General features: G+C 40.7%; 1 protein-coding gene across 4 annotated transcripts in view; it reads left to right on the forward strand.

Moving 5' to 3' along the window:
- The window catches only part of PRDM4 (PR/SET domain 4), a 780,070-nt gene that overhangs the window by 693,538 nt on the left and 65,286 nt on the right, over positions 1 to 21,246 (forward strand). For all 4 annotated transcript variants that reach the window (XM_044088574.1, XM_044088573.1, XM_044088575.1 and 1 more), the window contains one exon: positions 14,266 to 14,434. In XM_044088574.1, coding sequence (XP_043944509.1) covers positions 14,266 to 14,434 — 169 coding nt within the window. The remainder of the gene's footprint in view (positions 1 to 14,265; positions 14,435 to 21,246) is intronic.

The raw sequence follows: 21,246 nt of genomic DNA on the forward strand, positions 1-21,246 counted from the left end.
TTTGCTTGACATGAATGGGTAGTCTGTTCCAGAGCATGGGAAGTCTCTGGGACAGGAATCTATCCCTCCAGCATGTTCTGTTTATTATGGTGGCAAAGTTTAAGTCCCTGGAGCGTGTGGCTCAAAGGGATTGGGGTTTCTTAAGTGTAGCATGTCTAACAGATCTGGGTTTGACATGGCTTTGTATGTTAAGCAGAGGTCGCCTCTGAGTAGGCGATAAGCGACGGAGTAGAGCTGGAGTTTTTGTGAGACGGTCTGTGTATGACATCTGTTTGAAGCCGGTAATCCTCTTAGTGAGGTATTTCTGTGGCCTTTCTAGTTGTTGTAGATGTCTTGCGAGGTACATGCCAAATAAGGCATTGTACTCTATAATGGGTCTGATGAGGGATGAGTAGAGAGGAACAATGGCCTTTTTTTTTTCTGGAGGTGAACCCCTTTGTGATGAGGTGTGCCACGTAAAAGGATTTCCTGACTACTGTGACTATATGATTATCAAAGGAGAGACTATCGCCTATGTGGCAGTTCATGGCTAGAGTGTTTTTACCAAAGGGGATGACAGTGCACTTTGACACCACATTTCGTCCTGTGCCATCCATTGTTCTGTCATATTGGAACTCACTAGCCTATCACTCCTCAACATTGGCCGCATCAGTGTTTCCTGTTCCTTTCCTTGCTATCTAGCTTCAAGTGAAAGTTTATACTGGTTTCCTGTGGAAGGTTCCAAATATCTTCCATGTTCCAGTAGTTTCCCCTTAATTTGGGTATCCATTGCTTTATCCTGTTGTGTTGCTTTTTGCATTTTATTTTCTACACTGAATCCTTCACTTTGCAGGTACTCCATAACCTAAGTTTCTATTTCTTTAACTTCTCCATTACTAATCTCCTTTTCCTCTTTGTCTTCTTATGTTTTGTGCTGTAAAGTTTTCCATGTCCGGATTCCTTTGCCTGTATTTCTCTTCAAATATCTTTGGTGCTGCTCTTTTTGTTTTGGTTAGTTTTGTTTTCCACTTTGCATAAATATTGCACCATATTAGATCTCTTTCTTTCCCATGTCCATATTTCTTCTTCAGATGTCTCCTGATCGTCTTGTTTCTCCTTACTTTGGGGACTCACTCCATCATGCTGTGATGTAACCTGCATTAGACCTTCTAAACCAAATCCTTGACTTTGCAGATACTCCATAACTTCAACTTCTATTTTTTTAACTTCTGCTGTACTAATCTTTTTTTCTACATTCCGTCTTTGTGATATAATTTTTTTAATGTGAAATTTTACTTGTCCGGATGCCTTTGCCTGTATTTCTCTTCTAATATCTTTGGGGCTGCCTTCTTTATACTGATTAATTTGGCCTTCTCCTTTACATAAATATTGTACCATATCAAATCTCTTTCTCTTTCCCATGTCCATATTTCTTTTTAATCATTTTCAAATATCTCTAGGTTTTGTTTATATTTTCGCACTTCCTCTGATGCTTCTTTTTCCAAACAGATAAAAGTTTCTTGATCTGTATACTGTTTTCACAAATCTGTTGTATTAATGAACGCAAACCTGCATTAGACCTTCTAAACCAAATCCTTGACTTTGCAGATACTCCATAACTTCAACTTCTATTTTTTTAACTTCTGCTGTACTAATCTTTTTTTCTACATTCCGTCTTTGTGATATAATTTTTTTAATGTGAAATTTTACTTGTCCGGATGCCTTTGCCTGTATTTCTCTTCTAATATCTTTGGGGCTGCCTTCTTTATACTGATTAATTTGGCCTTCTCCTTTACATAAATATTGTACCATATCAAATCTCTTTCTCTTTCCCATGTCCATATTTCTTTTTAATCATTTTCAAATATCTCTAGGTTTTGTTTATATTTTCGCACTTCCTCTGATGCTTCTTTTTCCAAACAGATAAAAGTTTCTTGCTCTGTATACTGTTTTCACAAATCTGTTGTATTAATGAACGCAAATTTTCGTTTGAAGCTTCTGACAGTTTTTCTTGGAGAAGTATTTTTCTTGCCTCTAATTTCTCTCTTAACCGTTTTGTACATCTTGTTTTGCTTAATAGTAACAGTACATAATTAAATTGTCTTTCTTATCCACAATAGTCCACTCTTTCGTCTTTATGGCTCTTCTTTGGCCTATCCATTTTTGTGGACTGCTACTTCCTTCTACAACAGGGAGGGCATCCTCCCCTGGGCCTGGCCTGGCCCCATTGTAGGAATGTTTCCATATTTTGAGGATTCCACACTGTCATTTTTCCAGTTCTGGCACCAGTATGACTACCAGGATTGGACAGTTTTTTATTCTGGGTCTTGTGCACCCGGCTATTTCTTTTAATTTTTGACCTACTTCTGTCCATGATATATGCTATGTAAATACAGTCTATATATCAGTGTTGCCTTGGTGAGATTTTGTGAAAACAGGGTCCACCTCGCGGTACTCACCAAGACTTAAGGATTAATTCATTGTCAGTGCTACTACTCTCCTTTGCTTGCTGACGCTTCTTCTCTCCATTCGGACCCCTTACCTGTGTGACACATCAGATGTAGCACAAAAGGCATCTGGTATTTCACTTTTTAAATTCAAAACCTCAAAACATGTTTAGGCATGTGCTAATACTGTTCATTGGTCATGAAAATGTGCTTGCCAGTAGTTTGCTACTGTAAGCAGTTTTAACAGAAAGTAATATGAGTGGCTTGCATTTCTTATATATTATTTATTTGCTTATTGTAGTCAGGATATGAAGAGTTCACAGTGATATTAACTACTGACTACATAGTCTAAACGATTTTTGCAGTGAAGCACATAACCCCTCAAATATATTCCAGTGAAGTGACAGTGGACACATGCTTGCTAAGTAGTATTAATGAGTGCAGTCTTCTATGTTTGGCTTGTATGGCTTGGAATTAGCTTGCACAGTGTACACATGTCACATTTTAAGATTGTCATACAATGATCTTGAGATGAGCTGTGAGGACTGCAGGAGTGTCAATCCACTTCTCTATAACCATAAGTATCAGCAACCATATAAATGTTCAGTACACCTTAATGTGACACACATAAATAACATTCACAGAACAACAGTGTCTATGATTGAATTGATGCTAGACTTATTGCTGCAGTATGTAGTGATGTGTGTGATCAACACGTTGTTTAGAGTGCCTGTCAAAATACATTGCCCGTCCACCCTAACATAAATAATGTACTCCAGAACATATGCTGTCTGACGTTTATAGTAAGAATTTTTGTGTGGCGTTGGTAGTTGATACCATGTTCTCTATATTGTGGATTTAAGTAGGGGTATGAATCCAGTGATGACTAACTTATATTAGTGCATATGAGACTCTAGTGACAGGTAGGACTGGCTTAACAAATAGATCTGGTGTGTACAGTTCCACTCAGGAGCAACATTTACATGGAGAGAGGGATACCACAACTATTTCACCCCCCTTTTAGCCCAAACATATGCTTTCCAACACAGTAATAGTGTCATCCCTTCAAATGTGATCTGTCTGATAATTGTAATAAGACTTCTCTTGTAGTGTTGGTAGTTGATAGTGTTCTCTTGATTTTGGACTTGGATAAGGATTTGAATTTATTAATGACGTGTGTGAGTTTAAGTACTTGGGATCAACAGTTCAGAGTAATGGTGAATGTGGAAGAGAGGTGAAGAAGAGAGTACAGGCAGGGTGGAATGGGTGGAGATGAGTGTCAGGAGTGATTTGTGACAGACGGGTATCAGTAAGAGTGAAAGGGAAGGTCTACAAGAGTGTAGTGAGACCAGCTATGTTATATGGGTTGGAGACAGTGGCATTGACAAAAAGGCAGGAGTCAGAGCTGGATGTGGCAGAGTTAAAGATGTTAAGATTTGCAATCGGTTTGACTAGGATGGATAGGATTAGGAATCAGTATATTAGAGGGTCAGCTCATGTTGGACAGTTTGAAGACAAAGCAAGAGAGACGAGATTGCGTTGGTTTGGACATGTGCTGAGGAGGGATGATGGGTATATTGGGAAAAAGATGCTAAGGATGGAGCTGCCAGGTAAGAGGAATAGAGGAAGGCCTAAGATAAGGTTTATGGACGTGGTGAGAGAGGACATACAGGCGGTTGGTGTGACAGAGCAAGATGCAGAGGATAGGAAGAAATGGAAAGAGATGATCCGCTGTGGCGACCCCTAACGGGAAAAGCCGAAAGAGAATGATGATGAATGACGTGTGTGTGTGTGTGTGTGTGTGTGTGTGTGTGTGTGTGTGTGTGTGTGTGTGTGTGACTCTGTGGCAGGGTAGGACTGGTGTATGCAACAGATCTTGTGTGTGCACTTTTGCTCAATAGAATCATTTACACATTCACAACTATTGAACTCTCTGTAAAGCCAAACATTTGTCTTGCCGCACAGTGATGAGGTCATCTCTTCAAATGTGTTCTGTTTGACACTTGTACTCAGACCTCTCCTCTGGCATGAGTGGGTAATGCACAATTCTGTAAATTGTAGACTTAGATTAGTAGGGGTTCATGTCTGGCAATGTATGTGTATAAAACAAAAGTGGCGCTGCATTACCCAACAGATATTGATGTGGTTATCTCACACTTGTGTGAACAGTGACATGCCTAAATGATTTTGATCCCTCAACATACATTTTAGAAACAAGAGTGCAAAGGGTTACTCCAGATAAATCACATTAGTTAGCAGATCTGGGAGGGGTGGCCACGGTGGTGCAGCAGTTGGCGTTGCCGCCTCACAGCAAGAGGTTCTCTGATTCGATTCTCGGCTGGGGTGCCTTCTCTTCAGAGTCTGCATGTCCTCCCTGCGGTTGCGTGGATTTCCTCCAGGTGCTCCGGTTTCCTCCCACATCCCAAAGACATGCTGTAGGTGGATTGGACACTCCAAATTGGCCCTATGTGTGAGTGTGTGTGTCTTCTGTGGAAGGTTGAGTGCAGGGCTGGCACCTCGGCACTGTAAAACTCCACTGCCAATCATGAGCGGACAGGTGATCCACTGTGGCGACCCCCCTAACCAGGAAAAAGCTGAAAGAAAGTTAGCAGATCTGGGAGACTGCCTCTTTCTGATATTCTCCCTGTGGGAGGAATAAAAATGTGGTGTTGACGTTTCAGGTAATTTATTCAGTTAAGTAGGTAGATGGGATGAGTGTTCCTCCCTCTACCTACTTAACTGAGTAAACTACTTTGAAACTTCAACAAGGTGTCTTTATTCCTCCCACAGGGAGGGTATCTAAGAGAGAGTCTCCTAGATCTACTAGCTAAAGTGATTTTATCTGGGCTAGTCCTTTGTACTTTGTTTATTGTTAGTCCTGACACCCTCTGGGTCACAGGTAGGATACCAGACTTCATTAAAGCCCTTTGGATTACCTCTGTTTTCAACATTCATTTTAGGAGACGTGAGCATAAGTATGTGCACATAGTGGTTCACATCCAGGTATTTACGCATACTGTGACTGTGTAACATTTGATCTGAATTGTATAGCAGTGGGTTCATCAACAGATGTGATATGGATAAATCAACAGTGGGTGAACATTTGCATGGTTACATCATTTTAATAACTCAGAAACATTTCATGTGACCCATGTTCTTATAACACACCACTAATATCATCCCTTAAGGTGTGTGCTTTCTGATAAATGTAATAATGATGTCTTCCATGGCATCAGTAGTTAAAATGCAGTTCTGTATATGAGGGTATAGAAAGTCATGGGTATGAATCGGGTAATACATTGTGAAAGACAGTAGTGGTGAACGGGACTGGCTTACTTGACAGAGGTGTTATGCAAACACACTACTCTGGACATTAACAGGGCTGAATATTTTTGAGCCACCAAAGACATTTTAGAGGAGCTTAATCATTACAGCAGACTGTTGATGTAATCCCTTCAAGCACATGCATCATGACATGTCAGATAATATTTCTGTCTGTAACGTCATTGGTTAATACAGAAATGAACGCTGAATCCAAGTAGGCAGGTGTTCATGTCTATCAGGGTGTAACTACAGAGTTTGTAACAGACTGGCTATGCACAGAATTGCCTTATCAAAAGAAATTAATGATTAAAAGTTTATGTAATGCAAACATTTACAATTGACATGAGACAGGCAAACTTTTGTAATCCCCTTAGTGGGAGCCATATGCTTTCATACATATTTCTCAAGTTATCTCTTCAAATGTGTGCTGACAAGTTTGATACAAAGTCGTGTGTGACATGTTCAGTTGATGCACAGGTCAAGAGGAGTTTGACCTGTGTTGCAGATGTTCTGCTCCAGTGGTGTATGCCTTCTGTTATTTTGTTCACATTACAGTGTTTGCATGTAAGAATAGCTTATTCAACAGATCTTGATGTGTGTCATGCTACATAGTTGTTATATAGTGTAATAGGATCTTTGTTGTTGTAGCCTGTCATGGCTGTGGGAAGGGTAGGTGATGTTCAGCCAATAATTGTGCATTTTCCTTATGAACATGACCAGTGTAATGATGTATTCCTTGGACCTACAGTTAGCAGACAGCATCATAAGTAATCCATGATGTGGAAAAGATATTGTTAGTTATGTTTTTTGTGTGGCAAAAATTGCTGAAAATTTGCCTTTCATAGTGTGGCTCTGCCTGCAGCCATACAGTGGAGTTAGTCGCCAATTTGTGGATGACAACAACAGTGTGATGGGCCACTGTATGCTACAGTCTCAATCAACGGGTGTTTTCTTACAGTTCATTTACTAGCAAATGGTAATATTTCACCTGTCTATGAGGTTTGTTGCATGTTGTTAACCATGTATTAAGGATGTGTTGCACAATGTTCAGTTAGGGAGTTTTGATTTAGGGCAGGATACTGTACTGCCTTCAGAGATGTAATTTATCATACTGCATTAACTTGTGTGTGTGTGTGCCGGCAGCAGGAGCTAAACACGTAAGGTGCATCTGCTTTACACTCTCATCAGAAATGCACACGTGTATGTATATGTGTGTATGTATGCATGTATATATATATATATATATATATATATATATATATATATGTGTGTGTGTATGTAAAATAAATTGAAACAGTGCATGCAGCATTTGTTACTACACAGTATTGACATGTTGACATCAGACACATTTTGTGATGATTACTTCTCCTAGGTGCTATCATGAGTGGTCTTCGTTTCACACATAACTAATCATGTTCATATGCGTACAGTACCACTTTTAAACACATAACCCTGTTGTGTGTTGATGGATTGCCTCCAAATGACTATTATCTTTCATTATTTCAATCTTTATTTTGTATTTCTCAAGACATGTACCATATCTTCCATGTAATTACATCTCATCTGTTATAAATCTATACCAATGCATTGCATTTAATAATCTGCAAGTAATGTTTTGTTCAAAGTGACATTTCTGTTAACAGGTCCTTGTGGCTTGCACCAAATAATGATTTAGGATTAATTGACCTTCCCAATTCCTACCTTTCCCAGCATGCATATTGCTGCTGCAACTGTTACTGTTACCAATCTGATGCTGTCCGTGTATCACTGATGGGTCTAGGAAGCCGACCTCAGATCCGACCCGGCAACTTCTCAGACAGATCCAGAGCTCAAGCTCCTCCCCTTCCCATAATCGCTTGCTACATTCTAACCCTCAGATCTCGTTTACTGCTGAATCGCTCCAGATGTGGACCAGGCTCAAGCATAGGAACTAAGAGATAAGTGCCATTTTCTTGGCTTTGTTTCCTCTATCTTTTCCTTTTAGGGTAATGTTACTGTCTTTTACTATCACTAGTTAAGTTTAATTCCTCCTCTCCCTGTTAGAACGTAGTTTTTGGTGTAGATAGGTTCTCTCCTCCACCCTTCTAGTGCGTGACACTTCTCACTATTTTCTTATAGCTGGTCTTTTCTCTTTATAAAAAAAAAAAAAAAAAAAACTGTCTTCTTCCCCTTCCTGTTGAGTGTGTGGATATTGCAGTTAGGATGGCTGAAAAGCATTCAGGTTTTAAAATTTATTTTATTTATCATTTGTTTACCAGGAGACTCTGACTTGGAATGAGCCAATTTTTAGCAGAGGCCCAGGAAGAAAAGTCAGACTATCCCAGTAAACAAATGATAAACAATAAAAAAAAAATGTTTAAAGGTGCCCCTTGTAAAGTTGGAAGATGCTGTGCTCTGACTTGCACCAGGATTGTCTGTACTATTTAGGGTCAGCACACCTGGAGGTTGAATGACACATTTGTACCGCATTCAACCACAGGGCCCTTGATGAGTGCCACAACAAGTTACTCCTTAAAGGCTTGGCCCAGGGTGGTCCACTGTCCTCGGGCTCCCTTCCAAGCCTTCTCAGGAACCGAGGAAGAGACAGCCTCCAATCTCTGGGGTGTCCTCTTCTTCGCTCCACAAAAAAGCCAAGGCTCTCCGATCGCAGATCCCTGGATTCAAGTCCAGTCTCTTTGAAGTCAGATCTGAGATCTGCAGTTCCCAGGTCTTCGGAGCAGGCTCTCAGATCCAAATGCCTCATTGGATTGGAGTCCTTCGGATCTAAGTATAAGCAGACCGTATCTGGATCCTACCAATTTGTCAGATCCGTATGGTATGGCTCCTAAGTCTTCGGATCCTATAAAGTTGTCAGATCCAGCAGTTTTGTTGGATCCTATTGTCGTAGAGGGTTCCCCTCCCAGATCCTCCAGGCGGTCAGATCAGAAAAGTCAGAACTGATCTCCTTCTCAGAGCTTTAGAACTTCGGGATCCAAAGCCAGATAGCCAGCATGATCAGGCCATTCTTCAGCTTTGTCCAGAAGTCTTCTTCCCTCAGACATGGATAGATGATGATGATGAGTTTCCTCAAAGCCCAAATTGAGTTGGGCCTGCTGCCATCCCCAGCCCATGTGGCTAGGAGACCCTCCCCATCCACAGGTTTTCACTCTCCTCTTCCAAACCTGCAGGTTTTGAAATGTCAGGACCCGGAGGTTTGTTGTGAGAGGCCAGTGGTGCCAGGTATTCTCCCCCTTCTTGAGACATTGGGGGTCCCTGGCCGACTCTGTTCTGCAGCCCTTGGACCAGAGAGGGCCTAGTCTCCAAGGGTTTGGTGCTGGCTCCCTGGGGGTGGGTTCAGATCCAGATTTTTTGGACTGCTCCCATCCCTTAGAGGCTTTGATGCTGGATAGCTCAGGGACGATATTGCCAGAGGCCTTGGCACTGAATTGGGGTCCCTTGTCCCTTCCCAGGTGGCCCCGGCTGCAGGGGATGGGGGCTTCGCCCAGTCCGGCCTTCGAGGTGGTAGAGAGGACCTTCTCCAGTTTGGGAGTTACCTCTCCTCCTTCTCAAAGTCCTCCCCAGCCTTTCTCAGGATTGGGTGCTGAGTTCTCATCATCCATTCAGGGTCAGTCTTCTCGCGACCGCCTTCAGATGGGCACTGCCCAACTTGGGGGTACCCATCTCTTCTAAGTCCTTCCCTGAGCCCACAGCAGAGGAGCCCCATCAGAAGAGAACATGTAAGAGGAGGCACTTTGACTCCCGCAGAGAGTCCCTCACTGAAGGCACAGACTTAAAGGAGGGAGATGGTCCCCCATAATCCGCCTGTGGAGGTTTCCTTCGGGGACATCCTGGAAGCTGTCAGAGGTGGATGGTCTTCCCATCTTTCCAACCCCTGTCTTCAGAGGAGTCAGTGTTCCTGATGGAGTTTGGGATGGGCCCTTCTACTACCTGGGTTTCCCCCCGCTGATGAGCTTGTGGACCTCATCGCAAGCCGGGCCTGCAAGGATCCAGGCACGATGGAACCTGTGCCCAAGAAAGCTGATAAATTCCTCAATCCCGCTAAGGTAGGTCCTTTTGGAACAAAGATATCCAGGTCGATGCCATCGTGGTGGCCGCTGCTACCAAGAAGGAGCTAACTGAGCAGACCTCCTTGTTCCATCCCCTGAACAGGGAGTCCCAAGCGACTGACCATTTTGGAAAGTGTGCGTTTGCCTCAGCTACCTTTGGCCTGAGCGCAACCAATTACTTAGCCCATTTTACAGGGCTTCAGAGGGATCTGGTTTCAGAGATTACCACTTCCTACTCAGAGTCCTTGCCTCCAGAGAGCTTCAAGCAAGTTTCTCTGAGGCTGTCCACTCTCACTTCCGCGAATGCCTCAATTATGTTGATCTCCAGTGCTGCAGAGGCTACCTCTCGAGTGGCATGCCTGCCTTCACCTTTGCAGGTTTGCAGAACCCTTTAAGGCATCATTCACTAATGTTCACTTTGACAGTTCCACTTTGTTTGGACCGTCTGTTAGAGACCTTAACCTGCAGTGAGATGGAAGGCAAGACTCTCTCCACAGTAGGGATCGATTTTTCTACTCCCCTGATGTCATTTTCTAAGACCCAGAGGGGAAGTAAGCAGCTTTGGTTCTGGAGGACTCTGTCCTCCTTTACGGACACTTCCCAGGAATGCTTTTCTACAGGCCGGGCCAGGGGATTCAACAGTAGTCAGTTCCCTAGGGGCATCGTGGCTCTGCAAAATCAAGGGTCCCGAGAACCCTTTTCAGAGAAGCCCTTTCAGCTTTCCAGATGCTCTGCCCAACTGTCCTGCTCTGGAGGCAGTCAGGGGTTGGTTTTTCCTTCACTCACTAACCTGGACTAGTCTCACTTCTGATCAGTGGGTGCTAAAAATCATTTTCAGGGGATACTCCATTCCCTTCTCCCAGCCTCGTTCAATTCAGAGATTTCTGCCAGATAGGCCAACTCCCTTTGGCGGGGTGGTACATCTCGAGGTGCAAGACCCCCTTTAAAAAAAGAGCCATTCAGGAAGTATTGACAGGACAATGAGGGTCTGGAACTTACTCTTGCTTCTTTTTGGTGCCAAAAAAGACTGGGGACCTGAGTCTGATTCTGGACCTCAGCGAGTTAAACCATTCTGTGAAGAAGTCCAAGTTCTGGATGGTCACTGTGCAGTCTGTTCTGCGTCTCTTGCTCAAGGATGATTGGGTGTGTTCAGTGGATCTCAAGGATGCATACTATAGCATAAAAATTGACAGATGCTCAAGCAGACACTTATGCTTTTGGCTAGGGGCCAGTCATCAGTTCAGAGCTCTGCCCTTTTGACTCACCACAGCCCCCCCCCCCCGGGTGTTTACCAAATGCATGGCAGTGTTGGCAGGTCATCTCAGCCTACAGGATTTCTAAGTTTTTCTGTACCTGGACAATTAGCTTCTCACAGCTCCCATAAGGCATCAACTAACACTTATGACCAGGTATATCCTCAGGCTTTTCCAGCATCTTGGTATCACAGTGAACCTGCCCAAGTCAAATCTAGTTCCAAGCCAGAACCTGGAGTTTGTTGTAGTCCTGCTAGACACGGCATCAGAGACAGCAGCACTGCATGTTCACAGGGTAGAGTCGTTTCTCTTCTGTTGAATCTGTCACATCCACCTGTTCATTTGATTCTCAAAGAGCTAGGCTCCATGGCGGCTGCCATTCAGTTGGTGCCAATCACCAGGTATCACATGAGAGTCCTCCAGTGGACCCTGGCAGTCCAGTGGTCCATTCTGTCTTAGCCCATGTCCATGACAGTACATTTGATGCAGGTATGCAGAAATCATCTTATTTGGTGCTTTTAGTCTCAAGTCATTTTTCTAAGCAGGCCCTTTTGTCTTCCCCTGCCCAAGGCCACAGTAACCACAGAAGCCTTCCTGTTGGGGGCGGGGGGGCATTTTCAGGGAAAGACGGTTCAAGGTGCATGGTCCCCTATAGAGATCAAATTGCACATAAATGTCCTAGAGATGAGAGCAGTCCTTTTAACGTTGCAAGCATTTCAACTATTCAAAGATCCTTGACCTCCATGGGATTTGACTTTGGTGCTGCAGCCTCTGACACAAAAACTTTTTGAACCTGCTAGTTCATGTGATATTAAATTCCTGTCCTGGAAGACAGCCTTTTTAGAAGCCATTACTTCTAAGAGGGTCTAGGAGCTACAGGCTCTGTGCATTAAGCCCCTATTTATGATCTTTCATAAGGGCAGGGTGTCCCTTAGAACAGATCCTTCCTTTCTTACCATAGTGGCCTCAAACAAATCTCAGTCGATTCAGCTACCGGTCTTTTTCCCTAATTACTCCAGTAAAGGAGAATAAATCTTGCATTGTTTAGATGTCCGCAGACAATTGTGCTTTTATTTAAAAAGGACTGAGGAATTTAGAAATTTGGACCAACTCTTTGTGGCCTTCTTCCAGAACAGAAGGGGCCAGGCAATTTCCAAAGTGACTATCTCCAAGTAGATTGCTGGTTGTAGTTCCTTCATTTATGCTAGTCAGTATTTAGAACTATCCAGACCAGTTAAGCCCCACTCCACTAGATCTGTTGCTTCCTCATCGGCCTTCTTGGCTGAACTTTACATTGATGAGATTTGTCCAGTTGCAGTGTGGTCTAATCCACATGCTTTCATTTTGCAGTACAAATTGGACTTGGTATCTAGGAACAGGGCTTCCTTTGGTTCTTCCATGCTCTGCCATATCCTTCCTTAAGGCCACTCAGGGTTCCTAGTAGCTGGAGACTGTGACTCATCGGTGATGAATAACGACATGGATAACATCAGATAGTTATGTACTTACCATAACTTGGCATCTGTGCTATCCAGTGTCATTATTCATCACATTCCCGCCCTCCTTCCCCTTTCCTTCTGGGGGTCTGGTATGGTTGAAGTGTTTTGCATCTGTTGGGAAGTTTGTCTTCCACTGCAGATATATGTTTCTGCATTTCAGCTAATTTAGCAAACTCAGTCTGAAGGTTAGAAGGTAGCAACGGATTATGGGAAGCAAGGAGCTTGAGGTCTGGATCTATCTGAGAAGTTGCCGGCTTGGATCTGAGGTCGGATCCTAGACCCATTGGTGATTAATAATGACACTGGATAGCACAGACGCCAAGTTATGGTAAGTACATAACTCTTTTTCCAGTATCTGTGCTTGTCTGGGAATTATGTCCAGTGGTGCTCTTTATTTTTCTCAATTCTTCCATAGCTTTATTTCTGATAGTTCCCAGTTATTCCTTAATTGTGTGTTACTTCAGTACATACAATGGCACAGGAATGTATACAGTTGTGTTTTCCTGCATGTCTGTTCACCCATCATAGTTGATTCACTTGAATCATTTCTACTGCTTGTCCTTTATGTCCCACTGTACCTGACAGTGCTGCTGAATCTTGTACATGTCCACTACCCACCTTGAGTGCAATATCCTACTGTATCATGTTTGTTTGTCTACTGTTATCACAACTCTCTGTTCCTAAATTTCAGGGATGTGCCCGAGTTTGACTCCAATTTTAGCTGTATTCCTCTTGTAAGAATGGATGACTTTTGAAAAAAGTAGGAATTTTACTTAAGCAAATCATGACACTAATTAGTAGTGTACTCTTTCACATCTGAGAATGTCTAAAACTTCACACTGTCTTACTCTGTCAACATCTCAACTTATTATACTAGCAATTTAAAAAGTGCCCCTGGTTGTCCGTGATTATCTCTGCATTTGTCCCTGATTCTGTTCAGAACACTGACTGATTATCTATCTATTATCTATCTGTTAGGTGTCCTCTGCCTTTTATGTAATCCAAGTTGCAGTTGCTAGTATTGTGCTATTCCCGCATATTCGCTTACTGAGGTGAAGCTTATTCAAGCCCTTTTGCACCTCAGCATGAACACTGGCATGGGTTTGGGCCAAGAGCAGGTGCTGCTTGATATGTGGGGTTGATCAGGGTTTTGCATATTTGATGAGCAATGCAGCTCATCGTGCAAAGATGGACAATAGTGTTAGCCTTAGAGCGATTGTGTACATTCTTGTTAATGAATTGTCGAGATGGAGAATATTTTGACAGTTTCATCTGCTCTGAACTAATAAGTTTTTCAAAGCTTTGTAACTTCTTGCTCAAATATTACTAAACAAAATGAGCACTGAATTTTCAAGTGAATGATTTTTTTTGAAAGTTGAAAGTTTTCAGAAACTTAAGCAGTTCTAAGATATGTATATTTTAGTGGGTTATAATTTTTGCATAATTTTGCTGATGCATGGCTATCCAATGCCAATGATAATTCTTCCCCTCATGATAACTGCAAATGTAAATTGAGCTAGCTGAATTCATGTCATGGGTGTTATCATTCATTCAGCAAACAAGAAAACAAGCACCTCTAAAAACAAGGAAAACAGCATTTTTTTTAGGTTGGAGTGTAAGTCAAGCAAGAAATAAATTACTGTACAAACTACATGTATTTCAGTGTTTTGGAAAGTTGAAGATTTTAAGCATTCACAATTCGTTTTATTCATTTTAGGTCAGAAGAATTTTAAGTGTTCAGTGTGTGAAAAATCATTTACCCAGAAGGCACATGTAGCTTCCCATATGGACATTCACACAGGAGTGAAGAACTTAAAATGTGATTATTGTGACAAGATGTTCGTAAGAAGGCAGGACCTTCGACAACATACATTAACCCACACACAGTAAGTATCCAGTATTTCTGGGCTACATTGTTTTAACTACAGCAAAATTGAAATACTCTGTACAACCAAAAACATAATTCATTATACAGCAGCCAGAATGCATTTGGTTTCTTTCCTGTTGCATATTAAGTGATTGTTTTAAGTGCTAATTGGGTTGTTACAGTTGCAAAGGCTGAAAACCTGTAGTCTTGTCGCTTTTAGAAAAAACTCTCTGGAAGGGCGTTTGTGCTGGACAAACAAATTTGCCTCCACAAAAGTGACCTTGGTTTTGTTGGTAGTCTACAGCCCCCAATGCCCAGTGTAGCTTCTGATTCTGTTTATGTAAAGTTCTTTAGTCTGGTAAAACAGTTACTATTTTAAGGGGAAACCAAGCACTCTGTACACAATGAGACATTGTCTATAATGTTGCAGCTAACTGCTCTACTGTTTGCTATTACCTGCTTGCTTGAGCTTATGGCTATGACTTTTGCAGCAATGTTTTTATGTGCTTTTTTGCCTTCTGACTTTTCTTTGGCCTACCTGATAAATGTTGCTGCCTGCCACTGGAGCCATTCTAGTGACAGCGGAAATGCTTCATCTTTCAGTGGCTTGTCTGTTAAGCATTAAAAGAGGGTGGTGTGTCTGCGTTGGAAGGCTAACTGATATTTGGAGACTTGGTCCAAGAATGAGCAAAAATGCAGACTTATACATACGAAGTTTGAGATGCTGTTTCTTGGAATATTCCCCTTTTTCCTAAGGTATGAGATTCTTAGAATAGATGTGTGCAAGTTGGGGGGAGCAAGCCCCCGGCATTGGGGCCTGCAGAACTGATTGTCCCCTACAAAAACAAACTTGCATGAGAACAGCTGTATTCAACATTTGCTGTTCTATATTTTTGGCCTTTTTTGTAATTAACAGTGCTCCCAATGACAAGTCTGGGAACTACAATAGGGAACTGTGTGTGTTATACATATATAAAATGTGGATGTCTGCCTTTGAAGACCATCTGTAATATGTAACTGTTGGGCTTTCCTCTTCTGAGATCTCAAACTCAGCACAATCCTGACAGTTTTCTAGCTGCTACTCTTAGGGACATTTGTTTCCTGCTGACTTAGTATGCTGTCCCCATTTATTTTCCTTTTTCACTAATGCTCTGATCTTGAAATTAATTGACATGTCACCATGAAAAATGCCTTAAGTGAATAAAACTTGCAGTTATTCCAAGGGTTATCCGATCATGAACCTGAACCACCCGGCACTTTTTTAAACTTCCCAGGGGAGGCACATGTTATGAACTATCACAGGTACCAGCAGATCAGCTCAACCACTACAAGTAATAAAGAGAAGCCCTCACTTACAAGTATTAAAGAAAAGAGCCAGCACTTACAAAAAGATGGTTTCACATGATGACCAGTGCAGGGACAGACTAACTAGAAGTGCTTTTTGTCAGTGTCAGGCAGAAGGGAAAAAGTTAGGGATGAGGACATGAGGCATTGGCCAAAACTTCCCAGACAAATCTGTTCCTGAGATGTCCTCCAGTAACTCTTAGCTGTCCCTTGAGTAGAAAAAGATCATACTTATACTAGCCAGCTGCTGTCAATGAGAAGAGCAAGAGAGTTGCATCATGCTTGTCATCACAAACCTCGCTGTGTTTTAGCATGCAAAGTATGTTCCTGGATACAGAAATTTTCCTCGACACTGATTCCCTTTCCTGGGAGTCCACTGTTTTCCTCAAACAAAAACTTACGGAAATAATTTTCTGGATTTTCACAGCCAGCATCCTCTCTTCATGAAAAGAAACATTGTCAGGGGGAGAGTTCATTAGATTGTCACTGAGCAGTGATGATATTTTCTTAAAAGAAAGCATCTTCCTCAACAACCTATTTGTGACTAGGAACTACCCAACACAATTCATTTAAAAAATTTTTGCAGAAGTCAGCGAATCATGGGCTTCCATGTTTAAACCTATTTTATAGTATGGGTTTTCTTCATCATCTAGTCAGCACACTGACTTGAAACGAAACCCCACTACACCCGATCGTAACTCAATGCTGGACCAAACCTGTAGCTTTCCCCTCCCTATCAGCATGAATTTGATACTGATTCGGAGGATCATCACAAACAATTGGGACGTAGTCGGAAGCAATAGAGACATTGCTGCTATTTTAGGAGCGTCACCTACCTTTACACATAAAAAAATAAACCTTATGTGTGTCTTTTGATTATTCCGATGTTCCTTTTTCACTTAAACATTCGGAATACTTAAACCACCAGGCATGTTTTCATGTGAATCATGTGTTGCATGTGACTTCATATACATAACATCTTAATTTTATTTTAAACACTGTAATGTCAAGATTACTTTCCATAGATTCTTTAACTGTCACAGCACCAATGTTTATGCAGGTATTTGCGGTTCATGAGATAGCTTCTACATTGGGAAGACTAGAAGGAAACTGTCTAGCCGCATTAAGGAATATAATGCAGTGATTCATAACAAGGACTTAAAAAATGCTGTTGGTAAACAGTGTGTTTTGCCACCAATTTCAAAATGTCAGGTTTTTTGTAATTGAACAGGTAGATACTTTTTGGGGGGGGATGCTGACACTCTCCTTGAGGTATGAGATCTTAAGTGGCAGCTTTTCCTTGGAGTAGAATTTTACCCTGGTTTGAATGAAACTTTGAACATTTAAATGTGCACTGTGTTGGCTCATGTAACCCCTGAACAGCCACTTACTAATTTGTCTGTCTTCTGACTTGATCTGTTTTCCACCTTGGCTCATTCATTAGTTCTTAACAATTTCATGACAGGTTTTTGCCTTTAGCCACTAGATCCAGGAAACATTTTTTTTATAATCACAGCACTCTAGTTTTGTTTAGAGTCTGCATTTTACAATGGTGATTTGTTCCTGATACACCAGAAGATTAAGTGCATCTTTTTTGCATTCAGCAGTTTATTTTCTGTTTTAGTTTTCAGAATTTTTGATTTTAACACAAGTAATGTCCCCCAGCAGATCAGGTACATCTTTAACATATGAATATATACACACTGAAGAATATATTTTTAATTCAGTGCTATTTAAGGGCTACCTTTTGCCTTGTTTTATTTTATTTTCACCTCCAGACTAACATTGTTTTTGCCTTCACTTTGTTTTCACCAGCCAGATAATTTATAGCCACATTACAGTACACTGGGCAATGATTTCTGACAAGGAATTACAATAGCTTTTTGCTTACTCAGTTTATGTTGTCACCAGTTCCTCCTGTTACAGTTTTTATTGAACTTCAACAATACTATGTGAACTTATATGGCAGCTGTTCTCTTGGTCCTGACTTAATCACAGGTATGAATAATACTCTAAACATTAAAAGGCTCTACATAGCCTTAGGTAATCCCTAAATAACCACTTCCTTTTTGATCCTAGTAACATATTTATGAAAAATTTCACCAAGCTTTGTTTGTTTGTTAGCACTAACCAGTTTTATTACAATTTTATTGCTTTAACCATGGGTTGCAGAACATATTTGCTTTAATATTTTACTTAGTGGATTTGTCTGTTTTTACTGACTGCCTTACTATATTTAGTGGTCCACACTATGTACTCACTCAGTACATTTTTTTCTGAAGAAGTTCTTGACACTAATAAAGAACGAAAGCACTGGTTCAGATCATTTCTTTTCTCCAGAGTGAAAGAAGTTTTTTTTTTTTTAAGTTTGAAAGACCATACCTAGCTAGCTCAGTCAGAACAGTCCCTGAGTTTGTAGGAGAAGGCTTGTTGTTTGAACTCAGGCATTGGGTGTTAACTCATGTCAGTTTAGTGAAGTAGAAGAATGCTCATCAGCAAGAATAGGAATATGCTGGTCCTCTCACACTACTAGGACCCCCCCCCCCTATTGTGGAAGGAAGTAGTAGTCCACAAAAACTGACAGGCCAAAAAAGAGCCATAAAGATGACATAAGTGGACTATTGAGGCTAAGGAAGAAATTATGTATTGTTACTATTATGCAAGAAGCCCAGAATTTCCAGTTGGGAGATATTCAGAAAGATTAATAGAGAAATTAGAGGAGGCAGCTTCCAAAATGGCTGCACACTGATCAGTAGCTTGATTTCAACTCTCCCAGTGTGAAAAAAGAAGCTGAGGGACGGCCAGAAACTGTGCAAGTTTTAGTAAATTTAGTTACTGACTAGTAAGTACAATGCCTTGATGCCAACAAAGAAGAAAGAGCCTGAAAGAAAATCAGTTAGAAAAGGTGAAAAGAAAACACTGACTGGGAAAAATCTTGCAGCTGTCCAGCAAAAATCAGTTCAAGCTCCAGCTTTGGTGTAAGACATGGCTTCCAGTAATCTAGAGGAAAGGACACAGCAAATGTGCACAGAGCTGATTGAAATAAACAAAACATTGAATGAGTATAGCAACTCAAATAACAAAAGACTGGAAAAGTGGGAGCAGCTTTAAACAGCTATTCAGACGAACTGATAAAACTGCAAAAGTCCGAGGTTGAAATGAAGAAAAGGCTATCTGATTATGATAAAACGTGTAATAACTCTTACACAGCAATTGAAGGTGTTGTAACTTAGCGCTTTCACCTGTAAAAAAAACACAATCAGGCATCATCAGAGTAACCAAACCTGCCTAAGGTTCCAACTTTTAAAATCACCCGCCCCCACTTTAGAACCAATCACAACACAGACATTGTCGTTGACCCAGTAATACAGTTAGTTTATAAATTCTAATCAATATGAAAGTTGATGCTATAACAAACTCTGTTATTTAAATAGATAAATAAATCTGTACCAATGTATTAAATAAACAAATTAGTGTCTAAATAACAAATATTTAAATAAATGCTGTCAATATAAAGAGCAGTTCACAACCTGTACTTCATATTAAATTAAAATGCAAAATTAATCATAAAATAATAGAAATTAAAATAGCAAGAACAAAATATAAATATATACTAACTATAACTTGTCTACACTAACAGTTAATAAAACTTGCCAACTTTCCAAGTGTAACTGATACTGGTGACGTTACAGTGAGTGAATCTCGGGCGTTATTATACACCCTACATACGCCCCCCCACAACGAGTTCTAGAGAAGTTACACCAAGTAACAATGTTACCTCTGAGTTGAACAAAGTGCCTAGAGTTGTTAACCACCCTAATGTTTCTAACAACAGTGTGCTAAGAAGTTTTGATACTATTTTGATTCCCCCGGTTACTAATTGGAAATCTGGGGTTAACAATCAACGCGAAACAGCTACGCTAAAAGTACAACTTGCTGAATTTGAAAAAAAGCTTAAAAAACTAAAATCCCTACAGATGGACAATGTGTTTTTAGAAAGATCAATTTAACTAAAACAAGTGCCGAAAGGCTTAAGGTTGTTCAAGTTACCAATGGGTTTTGAAGCTGGTACAGAAGGGTTCCAAGAACTTTTGCCGTTTTTCGAGAAAACAGGTATGGAACTTATGCACATTATTATACGAAACAATATTCATAAACTGGATTTGTTGAAGGAGGAATTGGCGCAGTTAAACAATAATATCACGGAAGACCTGCTTTTTGACTTTAACAAATATCACTATGAAAAAATTTAACAGAGGTTGATACGTTTGTGAAAAGAGGTCTAGAAACTAAATCTGGTAACCTTAATAGGGACAGCAAAGATTATGCTAACCATCAGGTGTATACCCACTTTAGAGAATATAAAGGTATTAAACCTAGAGTGGAAAATGCAAATCAAAGTAACACACAACAGGGTCGTATTTTTTTCCATGATCAGATTCACGATGACGTGACGATGGAAAATAATGTTGACTGTGACAATGAGTGCTTTTTAGACAGTTACCCTGTGAGGCGCTCAGAACGTATTTGCGAGCGCAACCAGGGGACAAGATCACAAGACCAGGTCAGGGGGAGAGGACAGAGGTTTCACACAAACCAGAGGTGGTCCCAGGGGAACAACAGAGCAATACAATAACTGTTGAATACACTACATTTACGCAAGCTTGTGATGAACAGAATCAAGTTTTTTTAGATTCTTCAGAGTGTTTGTCTACCTTTAATACAACACAATATGTAGTTGCTTTGTCTCAGGAATTGGATTTGTCCCCTATATCTAAGTGTATACATGACACTAGTGATATGGACAATCACTACAACTTTAATGTTGTAGATGAAGGTGATGGTAGAAGAGATTTACAAATGAATGTTTGGAACCATGATGAATTTATTGGCACTAGTTTATGTTGTGATTTGATTAGAGTGGACAATGTATGTATATACAGTTTTACTAACCTGGAACTAACTGACGATTATCTTGCTCTGTTTAAAAAGGTTTTACATTTGTACCTACATTTAAAAACAAGATAGCCAAAATTCTGATTAATTTCAAAATGTATACGAGGCAACTTAATTTGGAAATGTTTTTTCAAAAAAATCCTAGTCCATGGGCAGGTAACAGAGTTGTGCTTAAAACATCTAGTACCTTTATTCCCCCAGTTAACCCTTGTATACACATCTTTGAACAGATGTGTGAAGCACAGCCAAGGAGATTGTTTAAGGGGACTAAACCATCATTTGACAATTTAACACAAGGTGAGAGATTTTGTCTCCATGAATTAACTGCCACTAACAAATATAGGGTTATAAAACCCGATAAAGGGGGAGGAGTAGTGATCATGTCCAACATCGATTACTCTAACAAAATGTTAGATCTTTTAAATTACACTACTACATATATAAGAGCTTCAATTAATTAAATGAATAGAGCCTATATTAAGATTGATTGGCGATTATACGAGTGGTTAATGGAGGGGTTCATTGATAAAA

Source organism: Protopterus annectens, chromosome 11.part0 (assembly GCF_019279795.1).
Source record: "Protopterus annectens isolate FY-2018-M chromosome 11.part0, PAN1.0, whole genome shotgun sequence".
In the NCBI taxonomy this organism is placed as follows: domain Eukaryota; kingdom Metazoa; phylum Chordata; order Ceratodontiformes; family Protopteridae; genus Protopterus; species Protopterus annectens.